Source organism: Monodon monoceros, unplaced genomic scaffold (genome assembly GCF_005190385.1).
Source record: "Monodon monoceros isolate NGI ecotype Baffin Bay Population unplaced genomic scaffold, NGI_Narwhal_1 Super_Scaffold_11, whole genome shotgun sequence".
NCBI classification, from domain to species: Eukaryota; Metazoa; Chordata; class Mammalia; order Artiodactyla; family Monodontidae; genus Monodon; species Monodon monoceros.
In genome coordinates, this window is record NW_021703767.1 from 103,517,569 (window position 1) to 103,539,892 (window position 22,324).

Consider the following 22,324-nt stretch of genomic DNA (forward strand, 5'->3'; position numbering starts at 1 on the left):
GCTCAGAGTAAAATGGTGTTTGTGAAAATGGAGAGGTGAATGCAGTTTTGTAAATTGAGTCAAAAGAACTTGCTGATCCATTGGATGGAGAAGTAGAGGAAGGAGCTGTACATTCACTTCAGAATATAGACTATTTATGTTCCTTAGGATTCTTTGTTACCTCTTGCATGCTCCTCAGTAAGGAGTTAAACTCTTTTGACACGTTTTCATTTTATATTTGTATATTTGAATGCAAATATATTTGTGGGCTTTCACCGTTTAAAAATAACTAATCTTTAACAGATGAAATGAGTTGAAGAGTGAATGGGAAATGAGAAGAGGAAACACTTGCATATAACTCCTTAAAGAAGTTTGGATTAAAGGTCTTGTTCTCTCCAGAGAGGCAGCACCTACGTTGCTCTGAGGAACTACCCAATCACTACCGCGTGCCGACTCAGTGCAATCGTCAGACAAGATGCCCCTTGGTCCAAATATGTCCCTTCCAGGAGGCCAAAGCCATCGATAACTACAAACTACTGTCACACTTACTCCAGACGAACACCACCGGCTGCTCCTCTTGCAAACTGCCTTTGGAGACCTTCGGAGGTAAGAACCCCCGCGGGGAGCCAGAAGCGCTAGCGGAGGCGGAGAATAGTGTGACGTCAGTGCGTCACGCGGGCCAGGGGCGGGGTCTAGCTTTTCCTCGGCTCCCGGGCGGCTCCAGGTGGGGGGCGGAAAGGTGCCGTGACGCCATCTCACTGCGCGGGCCAAGGGCCGGGCTTAGTCCCCGCCCCACGTTTGGTTCGTGGTACCCTCCAGGTCTGAGGCGGGCGGCCGGGCGCTGTGTTCGTTGTGTGCGCGCGGTGTTTTTGGTTGCTTTGGCCTTCTTGCTGCTCTCCGGTCCTTCCGGCAGCCTCGAGCCCTCACCACTCTCGGTGTAAGTAGTATTTTAAAATTGAAGGACCAAAGGCACGGAGAGGTGAAGAAACTTGCACAGGATAACACAGCAGATTTGGATTCTAGATAGTCTAATAATTCTTTTCACTATAAAAGGAACATAATCGTAGCTTACTCGTGGAATGTTTTGAGAAGATGCGTGTAAAGCTCCTTACATGCTCTTTACCTATGGTGGGTCTATCCATCCACTCCAGAGCAGGGCCCGATTTTGCTTTCTAGCTGGCGCCGCACCGCCTCGATACGAAGGACAGAGTATCCTGAGCGAAGGGCCTGAAGTCAAGATTGCCGATCTTACCCAGCAAAGGGTGAGGTCAACATGTAGGCGTCTCAGCTGCACTCTACCAATTACACACGTAGGCACAAATACAAATGTGCACTTTCTCATCTCTCTCGTTTTTAATTGACATTACCCTTCCTACACTAATCCAGACTGAAAGTCTCTAGTCATACTTGCTCTTTCACACGCTGCACATCTGATTACTCACTGACTCCCGTCTCCTTTTCCTTCCCTGCTCTCTATTTCTACTAGGTAAGACTTCATCAGATGATCTCTTACTCTCTCGAACTGATTCATCTGTTCAATTAGTAAATATTAATCATGAATAAAAATCATCACCAAACACTGCCTATTTTACCCCTCCTCAGCTCATAGTGGGATTATGCTTCCTGGTCCTGGTCCATGAGGTGTGCGTGGATGTGACCCCTGTCACTCTCAGACACAGCATTTAATTGCTGTTTCGAGGTGCTCCAGAACTCTTTTCCCTCTTGCCCAGAAGCAGGCAACGTTTGAAATGGTGGTAGCTTCATCAGCCTGCATCCCTGAATGGTTAAGATGAGCGGAGACCCACGTTGACCCATGAGGAACATGTAGCATGGGAAAGAGATAAACTTCTTTTGTTTTAAGGCACTGAAACTTTTGGTGCTATTGGTCACCACAGCATAACTTAGCCTGTCTTGATTGATACCAGTGCCTATGGGAGTGAGAAAAAACAAATTTGGTCTCTGTTCTAGTGGAGCTTATACCAGAGGTATCTCTATAAAATATAAATCTGACCCTCTTCCCTGCTTTAAAACTTTTATTTAAAAATATCTTCCCATTGCTTGAAGGATAAAGTCCAAACTCTTAGCCTGGCATGCTAGGCCCTTTACCACTAGGCCCCAAATTGCACTTCCATTACACTTTTCCATCTATTTTATGGTCCAGCCAAACTATACTACTGGCTGTTTACTGCCTTGATCCATATGCTTTCAAACCCCTGCCTGAACCTTCACCCATGCCATACCTTCAAACTGGGATGCTCTCCACCCATGCTTGCATATCCTGGTTTACTCCCCTGTGCTCACTAGATACCTCATGCCACCCCCTACTAACCCTTTTAGAACCCTCATAACAACCTTAATTACATGTTTCAGTGATTGTCTTCCTTCAGAGCTGTAAACCCCTTAAGAAGTCCATCTTATTCAGCGTTGGGTCAGGCATATATAAGGACTTACACATTTGTTAAATGAATGAATGGCTTGTTGGATCCCTCAAGGTTCACTAGAAATGCTGTCAATTCCATGTATTAGTTTCCTATTTCTGCTGTAACAAATTACCACATAATTAATGGCTGAAAAAACATAAATGTATTACCTTACAGTTCTGTAGGCAGGTCTGTATTCCTTTGCAGAGGCTCTAAAGGAGAATCTGTTTCCTTGCTTTTTCTAGGCACTAGAGGCTGCCCACATTCCTTGCGTTGTAGTCCCCTTATTTTATCTTCAAAGCCAGCAATGTTGCGTCTATGAGCATTCTTCCATAGTCACATCCTCTAACTGTGAACTCAGCGGGGAAAGTTCCTCTGATTGTAAGGATCCTTGTAATTAGATTAGGCTCACCTGGATAATCTTGGATGATCTCCCCATCTCAGCATACTTAATTTAATTATGTTTTCCTTCTTGACATGTAAAGTAACACATTCACAGTTCCCGGGACTGGCACAAGGGTATCTGTGGGGGGGGCCATTATCCTGCCTATCACATTGCAGAGTCTTTCCTTGCTTCTCTCTCTCACTTGACATTTACCCTTCAACATCAGCCAAATGAACTCTTCCCTAAGGAGCATCAGGAGTCTCCTTGAAGTAGGGTAACCAAATATGGGCCAAACTTAGACACTTTTAAGAGTGAAAAGGAGTACCATAAACAGGTCAGCAGGTGTACACTGGTCTGACCAGATATGGCAGAATGAAATGGATGTGTGACCTGCAGAGGCCCTACCCCGAGTTGCAGCAACTTAATTATAGACTTCTACCCTCCAACCTGGTCTCTTAAAAATCAAGTAGATGTTGGGAGGTTTTACTTTCCTCAGAAGATTTATGCTTTAGACTGGAGATGGGACACTATCTGGCTCAGCAGGCTAAACAGAATCTTTTTTCTTTACAGTTTTAACAATACATAAATAATATATAGACAACATAATATTTATATTAGGGACATGAGACTTTATGATGTATATTGCATATATGTACATCAAATGTATATGCAAGTATATATCAAACTCACAATTTGACATTTGTCTTTTGATTTTGTTACTGATGAAACCTCTTTTAATGGGTAGTTCCAATACACCTTGTAGCCACATGACAAAAGATGAAAAAATTCAAGGTCAGGAAGCTGAGGATTGTACTTGTAAATGGTGATTTTCAGCTTTGGGGAGAAAGGAAAAAAACATGCTAAAGTAGGGATCCCATAGCTTTTCCTAAACCTTTATCTGATCAAGGTTTTCCATTTCAAAGTCTCTTAATCCTAGATCACAGATAAAGCCAGAAGATATTTCAGGAAATCATCTTGTGATCTTATTATACAAACAAGTTGAGTGTTGTACTCAAGGTTAGTTATTACTTTGCAGTTGTGTGGCTTTCCGATTCTATCATGTCCTTGACATTTTTCTCTGTAAGAGAGCCTCCCCCCAACCCCACACCTTTTCTTTCCTTTTCAACTTCTTATATTTTTATTATATACCACTATGGACTTAGAGTTTTAATTTTATTTATTCAATGTGTTGTCATCTGTATTCTTTTTTGATGTCCAGATTGTCTCAGATTTGGCCAGTGGGAGTCCCTTTAAGCCACCACTTTTGACCTATCTCCATCAGTCTTTGAGTTCTTTCTTACTTCCTGGCGTAAGATATTTCAGGCTCACTTGTACTTTACATGCCCCAGATCTGAACTGCCATTTCTCCGAGAAGCTCTGGTTCCTTTCAGTGAGGTATCATATTTAGAAACCAAGATCTGGGCTCTAGGTGCACTAGTTGCTACTGGGGTGTCATTGCCTCTTAACCCTGTTAGTTTCCCTTTGGCATGTCCACTTTTGCATTCTTTTGTTCAGCTGAGTAATATTTCACTCTGGGAATATACCTTTTTCTTTTTTAACCAGTCTCCAATGGAAGAACGTTCAGGTTATTTCCAGTATTTTGCTGTTACAAATAATGCCACAATCAATAACCTTCTACATATGTTGTTTTAGATCTGTGATTGTCTTCAGGGAAAGATTTCTACAAGTGAGATTGCTAGAGTAAATGGTAAGTGCACCCAACTGGATGGGATTAACTGTTTTGATCAATTGTCTGCCATATTTAAAAGGAAATGTCTAATTTGAAAGATTTAACATAAGGAGAAGTTTAATAAAAAGTTTCAAAAGTGCAAATGTAGCTTTGTTGGATAATGCAGGATTCTCTACAGAAGTCATATTTCTTTTTCCAACAGCACTGGAAGAGATTATTCATTTTCCCACAGTTTCAACCAACAGAATTACAGAATATGATATCAAACTTTTAGATTTTTACAAACATGATAGGTGAGAAGTGGTATCTAAATGTACTGTTAATTTGCATTTCTCTAATAGTGAAGCTGGAGATTTTTTTTCATTTATTTAAGGATGATTTGAATATTATTTATTGTTAACAGTGTGTGTGTCTTTTGTACATTTTTCTACAGAGTTTTGGTTCTTTTTCTCTTGATAAGTATTCTTTTAGGAACATAAGATATTTATGTATGATATATATTGCAAATATTAACACCCTGTTTGATAATTGTATTTTGACTTTGTTTATGATGTTTGCCACAACATTCATTTTTATGTAGTCAGATTTATCAATATTCTCTTTTATTATGTCTGGATTTTGAGTCATAGTTAACAAAAACTAGTACAAATTTTGGCATTAATTTTTTCCTGTCATAAGTGATTTGAAATTTACAAATTTAACTACTCAAACTACTCATGTTGATTCTTCAACACATAAGGCTGTAGTCATCAGTCATCTAATAGCTAAAACTTTTTACATCTCTTTTATTCCTTATTTTTATTTTTATTTTTATTTTTTATTTTTTGCTGTACGCGGGCCTCTCACTGTTGTGGCCTCCCCCGTTGTGGAGCACAGGCTCCGGACGCGCAGGCTCAGCGGCCATGGCTCACGGGCCCAGCCGCTCCACGGCATGTGGGATCTTCCTGGACCGGGGCACGAACCCGTGTCCCCTGTATCGGCAGGCGGACTCTCAACCACTGCGCCACCAGGGAAGCCCTATTCCTTATTTTTAAAGAATCCATTTAGAATAACCTGATTTTGACCTTTTAGAAAGCAATTTGACAGTATGTATTGAGGCATAAGACTTTGCAACCTTGAAATACTATCCTAGGGGAAAAAATTCCTAAACCCAGAACCTAATACAGTGCCTGGTATTTATTAAGTATTCAGGCAATAGTTGCAGAATAGGGGAATAAATATGAGGCAGGGGAAATACACGCATGAAGATGTTTGTTGCTGAATTATTTACATGAAAAATTGGCTGCAACCTAAAAAACCAATAGTGGAGAAATGATTAAATAAGCTATGGTTTACCTACTTCATTGAAAATGATGTAACACTGAAATGGTGTTTCTGAAAGATATATAATAATATGGTAAAGCTATATAATATATGGATGTGATGATAGATGAAAAAACAAATTACCAAATTATCAAAAAAGATCTATTGAATATATACACACATTGAAGAAAAATAAAGACTGGAAGAAAATGTAGCAAAATGCTAACAGAGAGTTGTATTTTCCTATTTTCCAAACTTTCTTTTTCTGATGAAAAACTAAAAATGTTTAAATATTCATTGTCTGCTCTCTAGCTGTTCTTAGACTCTGAGTGCAGCAATGGAGAGATCATTTGAAAATGTGAAGTAGGGCTTAGAAGAGAATTACACAGAGGTACACTACAGAATTCTCTCCAAACAACTGGCAGTAGGAACTTGATTATATACAAAAGACCACTGTAAATGCTTTCACAATTTTAGGTGGCTGTGTGGCTTTGAGTCTCAGATCTCTTAAGTGAGGATAATAATGGTATCCCGTATAGTTAATGTAAGGATGAAATGAGATAATACATATAAATGCTTAGAACAGAACCTGGCTGACAGTGAGTGTGAACTAATGTTAGTTGTTTTGGTTTTTGGTTTCTGGGTTTTTTTCTTAAATTATAAAAACTTGGTTACAATGCCCCCATGTGTCTGTACATTGCAGTATTTCTGGTCATTAAAAGGATTTCTTATTACTTTAGATCAATGCATTTGAAATGACAGTTCTAGGGTCATGCATTATCCACTCATGTTTTATATAGACTCTGAAGATTAAACAGCTCTTTTGAAAATAATGTTTTATCCCCTGAATATAAAAGTAACACACGCTCACTATATAAAATTTGGAAAGTACTAAGAACTATAAGGAATTATAGCCATCTATAATGTAACCACCCAAACATTTTGGTGTGTTTTTATATTTTCTATGTAAATATATATACATATATATTTATGTGTGTGTGTGTGTGTGTGTGTATATATATATATATTTTTTGCTTTATTTTTACAAATTCAGGGTAGTGTATGTTTTTACACAGGAATAAATTTTAGCATAAATGTAAAATGTATATTTTACTTTAAAACAAGAACAGAAATGTAACTATGTAGATAATGGAGGTTGTCCCATGGTAAACAGAGGATTGCATCTTGTTGTCACCAGTCTCTCATGTTTCCCATTAATAGTAGGTACATTGAACTAGAGTGGAAAGATGCCTTAAAAAATGCTTTAAAGTGAAAGAAAATCCAACCTGATTTAGAAGTACAATGCCACTTATGTATGACTTGAGGAGGGAATTATGAGAATCAGTTTGTTGTACTAAGGAGGCTTTCCTCTTCCTCTTTTCAAAAATTTATCATTTATTTATTATTTTTTTAGCTGCACTGCGTGGCATATGGGATCTTAGTTCCCTGACCAGGGATCAAACCTGCATTCTCTGCATTGGAAGTGTGGAGTCTTAACCGCTGGACTACCAGGGAAGTCCCTCCTCTTCTTTAATATAATAATTAGTTGGTAGCAAATCTCTATTTTAAAATTATTTCTTATCTGTATATAAAATGTGGCATTTTGTATAAGAAATAGGAAAAAATAAGAATGTAATTATATGTATTTGATTAGTTTTGCAATGAGAAAACAAAAGAAGGGTAAATCAGAAACTAATGAAAATAGTTACAGGTTAGGGACAGGTGGGAAAGGCTAGGATGTGAGCCAGACTTCTCTGAATATACCTTTTCAAACAGTCTTCACTTCTGAGGCATGTAAATATTCTATGAATTTAAAAATTAAAATTAACTCAAAAGATAAAAAAGAGTCAAACCTTAAAATTGAATACAAATAGCAAAAATCAACCAAAATCAATATCATATTTATAACACAGGCACAGAAAAAATTAATTAAAGTAACTTTTGAACACAGCGCTGAATAAAAACAGAAAGAACTAAAAAGAAGTCTTGAACTTTCCTGAGTGGGTTTATCAGAGATGGCAGTTTGGTATAGTGATTCTGGAAATATTTTGTTGTGTTGTAGCATAAGGCAAATGAGTAACTGTACTGATGCTTTTTAGAACCAGAGTTCTTTGTAGGAGAAGAGGGATACAAATAAAAATGGGGAAGATAAGGAAAAATCCTATGGTGTTGATTCAATCTGGAGGTATCAATATTATTTTAAAATATATAGGTATTTCACTGCTTTTAAAGATATATATAGTATGTTATGTGTGTGTGTATATATATATATATATATATATATATATATATTTCCTTGCTTTTTCTATTGAATGGGCCTATAAGCAGTGACACCCCAGTAACAGTGAGCACAGCTAGTACCATTATTCAGTTTCTAAATACCATTCCCCAGTGAAAGGCACCAGGACTCCTGGGAGAAATGGTTAATTCCAGGTCTGAGGCAGCTGTGTAGGGAAAGTACAGGATGACTCAATGTCCTCCCAAACAAGGAATTACTCAAAGACAAATGGGGACATGTCAACAGAATACAGAAGCTGGCTTAAAAGAGCTTCTCCTGGGCAAATTTGGGACAGTTTGAGCATTAAAAAGAATTGGGACAGAAATGGATCATAACAGGGTCAGTAACAACACAAATTCCAGGAACTTAACTTCATACACCTCCACCCCACCCACCCCAGATATCTGACAAATAGGTCTGGGGTTGGGTTTGAGAATTTTACATTTCTTTTTTTTTTTTTTTACATCTTTATTGGAGTATAATTGCTTTACAATGGTGTGTTAGTTTCTGCTTTATAACAAAGTGAATCAGTTATACATATACATATGTTCCCATATCTCTTCCCTCTTGCATCTCCCTCCCTCCCACTCTCCCTATCCCACCCCTCCAGGCTGTCACAAAGCACTGAGCTGATCTCCCTGTGCTATGCGGCTGCTTCCTACTAGCTATCTATTTTACGTTTGGTAAAATAGTGTATATATGTCCATGCCTCTCTCTTGCTTTGTCACAGCTCACCCTTCCCCCTCCCCATATCCTCAAGTCCATTCTCTAGTAGGTCTGTGTCTTTATTCCTGTCTTACCCCTAGGTTCTTCATGAGATTTTTTTTTTCTTAGATTCCATATGTATGTGTTAGCATACGGTATTTGTTTTTCTCTTTCTGACTTACTTCACTCTGTATGACAGACTGTAGGTCCATCCACCTCACTACAAATAACTCAATTTCATTTCTTTTTATGGCTGAGTAATATTCCATTGTATATATGTGCCACATCTTCTTTATCCATTCATCCGATGATGGACACTTAGGTTGTTTCCATCTCCGGGCTATTGTAAATAGAGCTGCAATGAACATTGTGGTACATGACTCTTTTTGAATTATGGTTTTCTCAGGGTATATGCCCAGTAGTGGGATTGCTGGGTCATATGGTAGTTCTATTTGTAGTTTTTTAAGGAACCTGCATACTGTTCTCCATAGTGGCTGTACCAATTCACTTTCCCACCAGCAGTGCAAGAGTGTTCCCTTTTCTCCACACCTTCTCCAGCATTTATTGTTTCTAGATTTTTTGATGATGGCCATTCTGACTGGTGTGAGATGATATCTCATTGTAGTTTTGATTTGCATTTCTCTAATGATTAATGATGTTGAGCATTCTTTCATATGTTTGTTGGCAGTCTGTATATCTTTGGAGAAATGTCTATTTAGGTCTTCTGCTCATTTTTGGATTGGGTTGTTTGTTTTTATTGTTATTGAGCTGCATGAGCTGCTTGTAAATTTTGGAGATTAATCTTTTGTCAGTTGCTTCATTTGCAAACATTTTCTCCCATTCTGAGGGTTGTTTTTTGGTCTTATTTATGGTTTCCTTTGCTGTGCAAAAGCTTTGAAGTTTTATTAGGTCCCATTTGTTTATTTTTGTTTTTCTTTCCATTTCTCTAGGAGGTGGGTCAAAAAGGATCTTTCTGTGATTTATGTCATAGAGTGTTCTGCCTATGTTTTCCTCGAAGAGTTTGATAGTGTCTGGCCTTACATTTAGGTCTTTAATCCATTTTGAGCTTATTTTTGTGTATGGTGTTAGGGAGTGTTCTAATCTCATACTTTTACATGTACCTGTCCAGTTTTCCCAGCACCACTTATTGAAGAGACTGTCCTTTCTCCACTGTACATACCTGCCTCCTTTATCAAAGATAAGGTGACCATATGTGCGTGGGTTTATCTCTGAGAATTTACATTTCTAAGCAGCTTGCAGGTGAGGTTGCTGCTGCTGATCTATGGACCTCGGTTTGAGTAGCACTGGATTATAAAAGTTTGAATTCAAAACGTATCTATGAGTCTAGGGCTTCCCTGGTGGCGCAGTGGTTAAGAATCCCCCTCCCAGTGCAGGGGACATGGGTTCGAGCGCTGGTCCGGGAAGATCCCACATGCCGCGGAGCAACTAAGCCCGTGCGCCACAACTACTGAGCCTGCGCTCTAGAGCCCGCGCGCCTAGAGCCCGCGCGCCTAGAGCCCGCGCTCTGCAACAAGAGAAGGCACCGCAATGAGAAGCCTGCGCCACAACGAAGAGTAGCGCCTGCTCGTGGCAACTAGAGAAAAGCCCACGCACAGTAATGACCCAATGCAGCCAAAAGTAAATAAACTAAATAAATAAATTTATAAAGAAAAATGTATCTGTGTGGATTAAAATGCAATCTACTGTTTAAAAAGTATCTCTGAGTCTATAATGAGAGAGAAAGGGGAGGTGGAGATTGATTGCTTGCTTATGGAGAAGAGGGTTTAAAAAAAAAGTAAGCTCTTCTTTACAAATGAATGCCAGCTCATAAATGTACAAGGAAAAACAGGTTTAGTAAATCACCATTTTGCAGTTCCCAGTGTAATAACTGACTCAGGAAAGGATCATCAATGTATGATGAAACCATTAAGACAAAGGCTTTGGGGGAACAGATGTTCATATGGTCTCAAAATATCATACTTACCATATCAAATTACTTATTTAGAACGGAGGGGAAAGTTATATTTTTACCATGGGGAAATCTAGTGGGCATTATCATAAAGGAAATGATCAAATGGAGCATCATCAATAATGGGACAGTGTGACCCTATGTGCCTCCTAATGGATTTAGTGGGAACTGTAACAACACCTAAGGAATATTCTTGCCAAAAATGTTTAACTTGAATTTAATCACGAAGAAACAATCAGACAAATCCAGACTGTGGGGCAGTCTTTAAACTATCTGGACTGGACTCTTCAAAAATTTCTAGGTCATGGAAAAATAGGAAAAGACAGGGGAAATACACTAAATTGAAAGTGATGACCAAATGCAATAGATCAGAGAAATTTAATGGTAAAAACTGTTAAATTTAAATTGTTAAATTCATTGTATGATAATACATGAGGTTTTTAAAAACGATCTTGGAAATTGGAGGACTAGGTTCAATAAGTGCTTAATCCGTTCCCCATTTCTTTAAAATAGTGTTGATAATATTTGTTATGCTTCCCCATAAGATTTCATGAGAACAAATGAGATAATGTTTGTGAAAATACTACCCATATGGTTATCATCCAATAGCCAACTTTTATATTTGTGTGGTACTTTCAAGGTAAAATGTGCTAATCTAATCTACTGATAGTTAACACTATGCTAAAAATCTGGTGGCCACTATATCCCATAATACGTTAAAGTACTATTTAGTCCTGCCAAAGGAGAGGTCTCTCTGGCTTCTGTCTTTCTGCTTCTCAGTCTCTGTCTGTCTGTCTCTCTCTGTGGAGACAGAGCTCCTGCAAACAAGAGCAGGCCAGCCTGTAAGCAGGGCTTACAGAAGCCTGACAGATGATGTTTCCTGGGTTGTTCCTCCACATACTCAACACACTGATGCCTCTGCAGATTGTCCCTTGGTGCCACCTACGAGGGACAAGCACTTCAGGGCACTCCATCTGAAATTCCCAGTCTTCCTTGGTTTGGCAGAACCCAATTTGTTCATCATCAGAACATAACAATGTTCAGCTTTTTAAAATGAAAAATTAATTTTAACATGTATCAGTCACTGCTGCCACTTTGTTTATTTGCCATTCTTTATTCTTAGGCCCTGCAGGCATTTTTTTTCACCTGGGAATACTTAGAAAATCAGATAGAAATATTTAACTGATATTTACCTTTCAGTCTCTAACCAAGGAACATTTCAGAAGTGTGATTTTGGTTGCTACAGATCCATGGCAGCATACTACATTGATAAATGTTTTGTCGCGCTACACATAGATAACAGAGAATAAAATGTATGACAGTAATAAATATCAAGGCATGCATATTCACAGCTTCTTTCCTCTCACCTGCTAAGGAATATTTTGGTGTTGTCCATGTAACCTTTTTCCCTTCCTTTAATTCTGGCCTTAATTAGGTAGAGCAGAATGAAGAGTGTACTCTGTGTGTGTGTGTGTGTGTGTGTGTGTTGGAGTGTGTAGAGAAGCATGTTGGGAGAGCAGAAAGGAAATGCCTAAGAAAGGAAAGATTGGTAAAATTTACATTGAAAAGAAAGCAAATGACTGAGGAAAGATAGATTGGATCCCAGGGAAGAAATGGGATAAAGCATGAGAGTATTTAAGTTTCTTGGAGAATATTAGTAGAGATTTTAAGGAACAGCTGCTTATGGGGGAGAGACGTTGAAATGACAGATAGGAAAAAGCTACTTTATAAGTTTTGCTCTACATTAAGGACGTATCTGCTCACCACACACACCACACACACCCAGTTTTCTGAAGTAAAGATTTTAATTGCTTTTCATTATTTTTCGGGACTGTTTTCTCTTAATTTTACATTATGCTAAGACTGGGCCACAAAGGGCTTGACTTAATTCAGACTACCGAAATAGTCAGGAACACCAGGATACATTTTCTATTCTGACATTTTCTATAGACATAAGCTAGTGACCCCTAATTTTAAGATTATTAAGAAGGTTGTTTTTTAATCCCCCCCCAGCTTTACTGAGAAATTGGCATACATCACTGTGTAAATTTAAGGCACACAGCATGATAGCTTGATTTACATATATTGTGTGAAATGATTACCACAGTGGCTCAGCTAACATCATCTCATATAGATACAATAGACAGAAAAGGAAGAAGAAAAGGAAAAAGAAACAAATTCTCGTGATGCAAACTTTTAGGACCCTCTTAACATTTGTACCTCTTGACTACATTTCCGCAATTCCCCCCTCCCCTCATTCTCTGCCTATGGTAACCACAAGTCTGATCTCTTTTTTATGCATTTAGTTTTTGTTTTTTGCTTTTCTGGGTTTCACATATGAGATCATACAGTATTTATCTTTTCTCTGTCTGATTTACTTCACTTAACATAATGCCTTCAAGGTCCTAGGAAGGTTTTTCTAAAATCAAATAGGGAAAATGTTAAGGGACGATGCATTTTTTAAAAAAGATGCATATTTGCAGTTTTAATAATCTCATGAAATTTAGGAAAAACTCTACTATGAAGCATTTAACATTGCCACTCCCCTGAGATCTTCCTGAAATCAGAAACTCTTTTTGCCACAGTCTTTCAGCATGTTTCTTATATCTGTTACTGCACTTAATTCATTCTGCCTAGCTTGTTTTTCAAAGAAATTTCTTACTATAAAAGCAGTATATGTTGGCCTAAATTTATTCTTTTCCCCCCAGCTTTATTGAAGTATAATTAACAAAATTGTAATGTATTTTCTATTATGTATATAATAATATATTAAAGTACACAGCGTGATGATTTGATATATACACTGTGAAAGTATTCCCACAATCAAGTTAATTAACACATTCTCCATCACCTCACATAGTTACTGGTTTTTTTTGGTGGTGATAGAACGTTTAAGGTTTACTCTCTTGGCAAATTTCAAGTATATAATACAGTATTATTAACTATAGTCACCATGATGTACATTAGATTCTCAGAACTTATTCATCGTATAATTGAAAGTTTGTACCCTATTACCAACCTCCCCCATCACACCACCACCCCCCCCCCCCCCTGGCAACCACCAATCTACTTTCTGTTTCTATGAGTTTGGCTTTTTTAGATTCCACATATAAGTAAGATCATACAGTACTTGTCTTTCTCTGTCTGACTTGTTTCACTTAGCATAATGCCAAACTCCAGGTTCATCCATGTTATCACAGATGTCAGGATTTCTTTCTTTTTGTGGCTGAATAATATTCCACTGTGTATATATACCACATTTTCTCTATCCATTCATTCATCAGTGGACACTTATGTTGTTTCCATGTCTTGGCTATTGTAAGTAATGTTGTAATGAACATGGGAGTGCAGATATCTCTTCAAGGTAGTGATTTCATTTCCTTTGGAGCTACACCTAGAAGTGGGATTGCAGGACCATATGGTAGTTCTATTTTTAATTTAGCCTGGATTTATTTCTTTTTAATTTTTTAAAATTTATTTTTATTGAAGTATAGCTGTTTTACAATGTTGTGTTAGTTTCAGGTGTACAGCAAAGTGATTCAGTTATACATACATATATTTTTTTTGTTTTTTTGACTTTTTTTTAATACAGCAGGTTCTTATTAATTATCTATTTTATTCATATTAGTGTATATATGTCAATCCCAATCTCCCAATTCATCTCACCACCACCACCCCATATCTTCTTGGTTTTAGATTCTTCTCCCTTTTAGGTTATTACAAAATATTGAGTATAGTTCCCTGTGCTATACAGTAGGTCCCTGTTGGTTATCTGTTTTATATATAATAGTGTATGTATGTTAATCCCAAACTCCTAATTTATCCCTCCCCTGCCCCCTTTCCCTTTTGGTAACCGTGTGTTTTCTATGTCTGTGGGTCTATTTCTGTTTTGTATATAAGTTCACTTGTATCATTTTTTTTCTTTTAGATTCCACATATAAATGATATCATACGATATTTGACTCTGTCTGACTTACTTCACTTAGTATGATCATCTCCAGGTCCATCCACGTTGCTGCAAATGGCATTATTTTATTCTTTTTTATGGCTGAGTAACATTTAGCTTGAATTTATTCTTAATTGCGCTCATTGAAGACAGAGGCCATACCTTATTTATAAAACAATATCATGGCAATTAACAGCACAGGCCTTGAAGTCAGACACCTGAGTTTGAACCTCGGCTCTGCTACTCACTTAAAATACCAAATAGTTTTCTGCGGTTGTTACTGTTGTTTAACTTTGTTTAGTCTCAGTACTCTCATCTGTAAAATTGAGATAATTATAGCTATTTCTCTCAGGGCAGTTGTGAACATTAAATGAAAAGATGTATGAAAGCATTTAACAGAATTCCTGGCACACATGGTATTCAACCAATGGTAACTATAATTAACTATATGCCTACTTTATTATTTGAATCCCTACCATGTAGCACAGAAGGATTTGTTGCTGAACAACAAATCATGGCTAAGGTGAGAGAAGAAAACCACGGAAGAATCCAGGGGCTGGCAACCTTGCTTTACTATACCTTTATTTTTCTCTGTGACATTAATATTTGGAGTCCCAGGGTGTGTAGGGGGGTTTTGGGGCCTGCTTCTAGCCCAGATGAGCCTTGTTGGATGTGGGCTAGGAGGAAAGAGTGTCTTCTGTTAGTACCAGGGCCTCCCTGGGTGTTCTGAGCCTCTCAGGGGAATTGCAATTCAATCTCCAGTTCCTTCTCCCCTCCTTGCCTCACCCCACAGTGTCTCTGGAGAGTCTCCTGGTGATGGGAACTTCCACTGACTAACCTGCATCTTCAGTGGGGTCCCCAGGAGTTGGGGACTCTCTTAACCACCACCTCCTGCACGAAGCACTTCTTATTTCTCCAGGTCAGAAAGAGTTTCTCCTGTTATAGCACTTAGTACTTATTCCCCTGTTCTAGCTACTGGCTTTGTGTTGTTTCCCCTGTGAATTGCTAGGTGTCTGAGAGCAAAGTCTGGCTCTGGTTCCTGTTTGATCAGTACAGTGAGCTGTACGTATGTTCCCAAGTAATAACTGTTATATTGAATTTTACTGACGCTGGTCTTGGGATTGCAGCATCCAGCTGAGCGATAAGCCCAGACCTTGCCCTAAAGTCTAAGGTGCTACCCTGACCCCAGAGCTTTAAGATACAAACTTCTTCTCCCTATAGGAGAACACAGCCTCTGGGCAATTAACAGCCTAGAGTTCATTATTTGACTCATTGTAAGAAGTTCCTAGCAATAGATTTCAAAAAGCTAGCAGGAATGCAGAAAAAAACAAAAACAAAAACCCTTTATTTAGGTGATAGGGATTTACAAAATATTAACATCAAACATTTTCCTCTTCATAATTTAAAGTTCGATTTTTTACACCACCCAGCTATTACACAGGAGCATGGTGGAAATTCAATACCTGTAACAGCTGGAAACAGTCTGAAAGAATTCTGACTATTAGCAGAAGAATTCTGACTCTATTACTTAAACTTTTTCCAGTAGTCATATAAAAATAATAAGGCAAGAATTTATTTGGTCTCAAATATGATTATTCTGAATCATCCAACATGCACGAAATTGTAAAATTTTCATTCTCAATTATCATTACTACATAGTTTGCTAAAGTGCCTGGCCCCAGATAATATTTTCTAGATATTATTCTGCGTTGTTTAATGGAATTTAGGTGAAATAACATTTCAGGAAAAGTTTACCAACTCAGCAACTTGCTTTTCTCACTTGGCCTGGAGAAAAAATTACCCTTTCAACTTCATCAGCATCTCTTTCCCCACTTGGACCTCAGTTTTGCTTGAAGAATGCTAATATGTCTCCTCTTGATTTCATGTGGCTTTTCACAAATCCAGTTAACTTCCGGAACCCCTCCATCAGCCCGTCCCCGGTGACAGCACAGCAGGGCTGCACGTACCAGTTCCGGTCACTGCAGAGTTGCTTTACTTTGAACGTTCTGGTGATGTCCTCGGCACTCAGAGCACCAGGCACGTCTTGTTTGTTGGCTAACAGGATAACAGGCACATTTTTAATGTGCTCATTCTTCAAAATCTGCTCAAACTCTCGCCTGGAGTCTTCCAGTCGCTGTGTATCTGTACTGTCTACAACATATACCAGCCCATCAGTGTTCTCACAGTAGAGGCCCCACACAGTTCTCATTTTTTCCTGTCCTCCAACATCCCAGACTGTAAGTGGAACACCCTTTTCCAACTCAATCATCTCCACGTTGAAACCTACTGTTGGGCTGGTCACAATATCCTTAGCAAGCTTTAATTTGTAAAGGAGAGTAGACTTCCCAGCAGCGTCAAGTCCCAGAAGAAGAATTTGGGCTTGCTTGGCTTTGGGGTTTTTAGAATTCAATAGACTCATTTTAGGCTCTTTTTTTTTTTTTTCTTTGAAGACCTTTTCTTTTGGCTGGAGCCAGTGTTTCCTCTCCAGGTCTTGCATGAAAATGTTAAGAGGAAAGAAGAGAGCAAATGCTTCATGTTATAGTCTAAGAATAGGAACTTGCGTGCATTTATGTTGTAGCTTATCAACTTGATTATGGGCAAACAGTGTTTCATTTGCAGTCCCAGCCAATCCTGAGTTATCTGTGATGTGAGTAACCAGCCAGTGTCATAGAAGCTCAAAGGGGAAATTCTTTGTGAGTGAGTAGGACTTAGGAGGGGCCTGCCTGTGTGACACTGCAGCTTTTTCTCTTCCAGATGTTGGAAGTCTAGGGTAATCAAAGGTTTGGATATGCACGGGAACATGGTTTGGTAGCGGGATAAAAACTTAACTTTACAAGTGGTTTGTAGAAATTCTCTAGTTATTTGACTATTTATCTTATCCCAGTTGTAAATAAGTAACCAGACTTCTGAAGCCATGAAGAGAGAGTTTACCTCACACTGCCCTGAGCAGTATCTTTAGTACTTTCCAGATTACTCAGTAGGAAACTTTAAACCATCCAAAGTTATCTGAACCTTACTTCCATAATCATATAGAGAATCACTTCTTTAATCTTCTAGATAGAAAATTTACACTATTCACAAGACCAAATTTACAGGAGGGGGAAGTTTGTAACACAAACACTTTTAAAAGTAAGCAGTCTGATTAAAGGTGGCGAATGAATATATTTATCTCCTCTCCTCAAGACTCCACCAAAATGATGGTAAAGGAATAAAAAGAACATATAAACTCATATCTAGAGCAGGAGAGTCCATCAGAGGGTGAGAGATTTCAACAAAATTCTGAAACGTGGAATATAGATAGAAGATGAATGGTAACTAATGCAGCAGGATAAAGCTGAGGCTTGGAGTACTGATACACAGGATACAGAGGGAACGGGCAAAATGAGCAACTAAAAACAGAGGGTTAACTGAAAGTCTGAATAAGGAACAGAAAACACACACACACACACACACAGACACCTCTGCTGGGTGACAATTCAGAGTGAGATGTTACACCCTGGGCCAAAAAAAAAAATCTTTTCTAAAGAAATTGTATGATGTCAGAGAAGAGACCTTCATGTTTTGACAGTTGGGAGTTTCCACCTCATAATGCCTAATTCAACATTTAATTAACCTATAGCCAACCTGGCAGTTGGCAAACCTCACTCATGTACATGGAGTTCCCAGTCAGCTTTCAGTGTACAGAGGTTTTCATACTTAGTACATAACATGCCTCTAATATAATGAAAGACCAAGATAAAAATAAGAAGGTTTAAAGAAAGCTTTAACAGAGGTAATGCAGGGAACAGAAGAAAATGTTCAATAAGTTCTAATTGATATTTCCATAGAGATTTGCAAAGATATTGCATCCATAAAACAAGAAATGGATGCTATTTAAAAAGCCACTCAAAAAACAAAAACAGAACTCTTGAAAATTAAAAACATGGTTTCCAAAATTTAAAAAGATCAATAATAGGTTAGAAGAAAATCCAGACGTTTCAAAGTCTGACTTATAGGACTTTATTCCAGAAAGAACAGAAAATATGCAAAGAGGAAATTATCAAAGAAACAATATAAGACTATTTTTCAAAGCTAAAGAATAAACTCTCCAGACTGAAAGGCTTCCCTCAATGCTTAGCAAGTTGATTTTAATTTTTTTTAAACTTAAAAAAAATATATATATATATATATTTTTTTTTAATTTGGCTGTGCCGGGTCTTAGCCACGGCACACGGGATCCTCGTTGGGGCATGCAGGATCTTTAGTTGCGGCTTGCGAACTCTTAGTTGCAGCATGTGGGATCTAGTTCCCTGACCAGGGATTGAACCCCGGCCCCCTGCATTGGGAGCACAGACTCCCAGCCACTGGACCACCAGGGAAGTCCCAGCAAGTTGATTTTTAAAAGAGCTATATATACTAAGGCATAAAATATACATGTTTTATTTTTATTAAAACTAAAATTTTATTTTTTAAATTAAGTAGACTATTCTGGGTGTAGAAAGTACACTTATGAAGAAATTATATAAACCTTTAAAAAACTATTAAATTCTTAACCAACTCCCTGTATCTCAGAAACCAGAGATAGCATTTTCATTCATTTATTCATCCATCCATTTATTCAGCAAATGTATATATTGATTGCCTACTGCGTGAACTACCATGTGCTAGATTCCGGGGAGGACACAAAGATAAATTAGACCTTCCCTTAGGTGGCTTTCATTGGGGAGAAGTTTAAAGATATGTGAATAAAAATAATAATACAAAGTTTTATAAAATGTAAATGCTATAAGAAGAAAAAAGCTAACATATTCTAGAAATTCAAAGATTACTTCAGGATGGAGGGCTTCAGGGAGATCACCTTAGAGAAGGTTCAACCTCAAACCAGGCCTTCTAGAGATAGGGTAGGGGAAGGGTATTTATTAAAGAGATGGTCTGTGTGAGCAGAGTCTCAGAAATGGGAAAACATAGAATGTATATGGAAAAACAACAGGATACAAGTATGCACATGTAGTGGGTTTTTTTTTTGCTATAAACACGTTTAACTATCATGAGAAAACCATCAGACAAATCTTGATTGTAGGACATGCTACAAGACAACAGACCTGAACTCTAAAATATGTCCATGCCATGAAAGGCAGAAGAAAAAAAAGGAACAGAAGAAGAATGATCTAAATTAAGATATATTTAAGATGCGTGATTGGATCCTTTGTTCAAAAAAATTGATTATTACTATAATTGGGGACATTTGATGATGATTATTCATATATTATTATATATATGAACTATATATTAGATGATGTTATTTATCAATGCTAAATTTCTTTTTTTTTAATTTTTAAAAATTTATTTTGGCTGCATTGGGTCTTCGTTGCTGTGTGCAGGCTTCCTCTAGTTGCAGCAAGTGGGGGCTACTCTTCTTTGCGGTGCATGGGCTTCTCATTGCAGTGTCTTCTCTTGTTGTGGAGCACAGGCTCTAGGTGCACGGGCTTCAGTAGTTGCAGCACATGGGCTCAGTAGTTGCGGCATGCCAGCCCTACAACACGCGGGCTTCAGTAGTTGTGGCACTCGGGCTCAGTAGTTGTGGCACACAGGCTTAGTTGCTCCATGGCGTGTGGGATCTTCCCAGACCAGGGATCGAACCCATGTACCCTGCATTGGAAGGCGGATTCTTAACCACTGCGTCACCAGGGAAGTCCAATGCTAAATTTCTTGAGTGCAATGATGATATTGTAGTTATGTAAGAGGATGTCCTTGCTCTAAAGAGATATATGTTAAAGTACTTAGGGGTGATATCAGCAAGTTAATTTTAATTGGTTCAGTGTGTGCGCACACGCACACACACACACACATCAGAAATATGGCAAAGGTCAGCAATTGGTAGTTTATGTGAGGGGTTTTGGGTGTTCACTGTACTAAACTCTCCTGTAGGTTTGAAAATGTTCAAAATAACATGTAGAAAAAAAGAATATAATTGAAATAAGCTAATCAAACTAGGCTGCAGTCTGCAGTAATGTAGAGAATAATTCAGCTTACACATGTGGTAAGACCATATTTCCCAAGATGAATTTAGGGACTGTGCACTACCACGTGGGCTCTTCTCCATCCATCTCTGGACTTTCAATAAATTGAATTTTAAAAGAAAAGGTTTAACACTTATTTCATTTTAAACTTGATACAGTCTTTATGAGATCCACTATCCATACTGGGGTAATACTTTAATTTGTTTTGTCTATAATGAGGGTAATCATACATATATATGCCTTCACTCTGTTTCCCGTTTGATCAATTATACCTTGTTTTCAGGATAGTCAACCAGATGAGGGGTTAAATTCTGGATGAATATTATATCCAAATGAAAATATGACTCTCTCTTCTGTAAAAGGGAGTAATTTCTTTCTCAATGTTAATTTTCCTGAAAAATTCTACAAATGTTTCAACATCCTTTCCTACTGTCTTACAACATTTATGGATTCATTTGTCCTGGCCAAACCTGAGGGAAGGAAGGTGTTTGTTTTCTGTGAATCATTCCGAGATTATGCAAATAAAGGCAGGATTGTGAGAGAGTTACTGGCAAGCTCTGTGGTATCATAGGAAATTTGTTTTAAAATGCAGGAATGAAAGAAACATTTTTTTTAAACTTCTTACCTTGGAGATGGGAGGTAAAAAGCCCTTACTTAGAAACTCAACCATGTACTGACGAAGTAAAGATATAGAAACTCATCTCTTGGGAGGAAGTGGCAACTTATTCAATTAACTTTATTTTTTATGACTAAAGAAGAAAGAATGGGGAGGTCATTGTGTGACTTGCTTAGTTTATGCAGACTTGGAACATGCCTGTTTTTCCTATAATAACTTTTTATTTGGTCTTTTTAAAAATGAACTTTTGGAAAATGGAAGTATAACATACATAGAGTAAAATGCAAAAATCATAAATGTACAGCTCAGTGAGTCACAAATTGAAAACATCCATGTATATACCAGTGAAACCAGGCTTAATTTTTAATTTTCCATTTTTGTTGCAAGTAAAAATTCTAGACCTCAAGCATTTCTACACTCAGTTGTCAGAAATATACTCTGTTCTCGAACATGTAATGAGAACAACAGGTACTCATTATCCTAGTTGAGATTCTTTGGTGCTGTGAAAAATGATATTCCAATCCACGAAGCTTTTCCAAGTGCCGTTTTTTTCCCAGGACAGAACCAGAACTTTCAGGCACATCACCAAATGTGGAGCATATGGGTGGACCACTGGATCTGAGTTCAGATCTAGCCTCTGGCACTTACTAAGTGCTGAGTGGTGACAAAACCAGGGATGTTGTGATAGCTTATTATATTACATATAATAAATGTGAAAACACATATCACAGAACCTGGCACATGATTGATGTGAATTTTCTTCCTCTCTTCTCACAAGTTTTGTATATTAGCTAACATTTAAAAATACCTGCAATTCTTACTTATCATGGTAATCATTTCATGACATATGTAAGTCAAACCATTATGCTGCACACCTTAAACTTATACAGTACTGTATGTCAGTTATGTATCAATACAACTGGGAGAAAAAAATTACCTGCAACTCTTGGTTCTGGAGAACCTAGGGGCAGGACAGGAATAAAGACGCAGACGTGGAGAATGGACTTGAGGACACGGGGAGGGGGAAGGGTAAGC

General features: G+C 38.0%; 1 protein-coding gene and 1 long non-coding RNA gene across 2 annotated transcripts; one reads left to right on the forward strand and one right to left on the reverse strand.

Annotated features, from left to right (window-relative positions):
* The first annotated feature begins 771 nt into the window (after window positions 1–771).
* On the forward strand, window positions 772–8,525 carry LOC114890956. Its single transcript, XR_003792394.1, has 3 exons — window positions 772–916; window positions 4,438–4,492; window positions 7,191–8,525. It is a non-coding gene; the product is annotated as an uncharacterized LOC114890956 (long non-coding RNA).
* Window positions 8,526–14,650: 6,125 nt separating this feature from the next.
* On the reverse strand, window positions 14,651–18,790 carry ARL14 (ADP ribosylation factor like GTPase 14). The gene has a single exon (XM_029213680.1). The coding sequence runs from the start codon at window positions 17,169–17,171 to the stop codon at window positions 16,515–16,517; it is 657 nt and encodes a 218-aa protein (XP_029069513.1). The 5' UTR covers window positions 17,172–18,790; the 3' UTR covers window positions 14,651–16,514.
* Window positions 18,791–22,324: the final 3,534 nt, after the last annotated feature.

Bases quoted from the DNA above. Each gene is read 5' to 3' on its own strand.
- ARL14 (XM_029213680.1), bottom strand. From the start codon at position 17,171: ATGCAAGACCTGGAGAGGAAACACTGGCTCCAGCCAAAAGAAAAGGTC.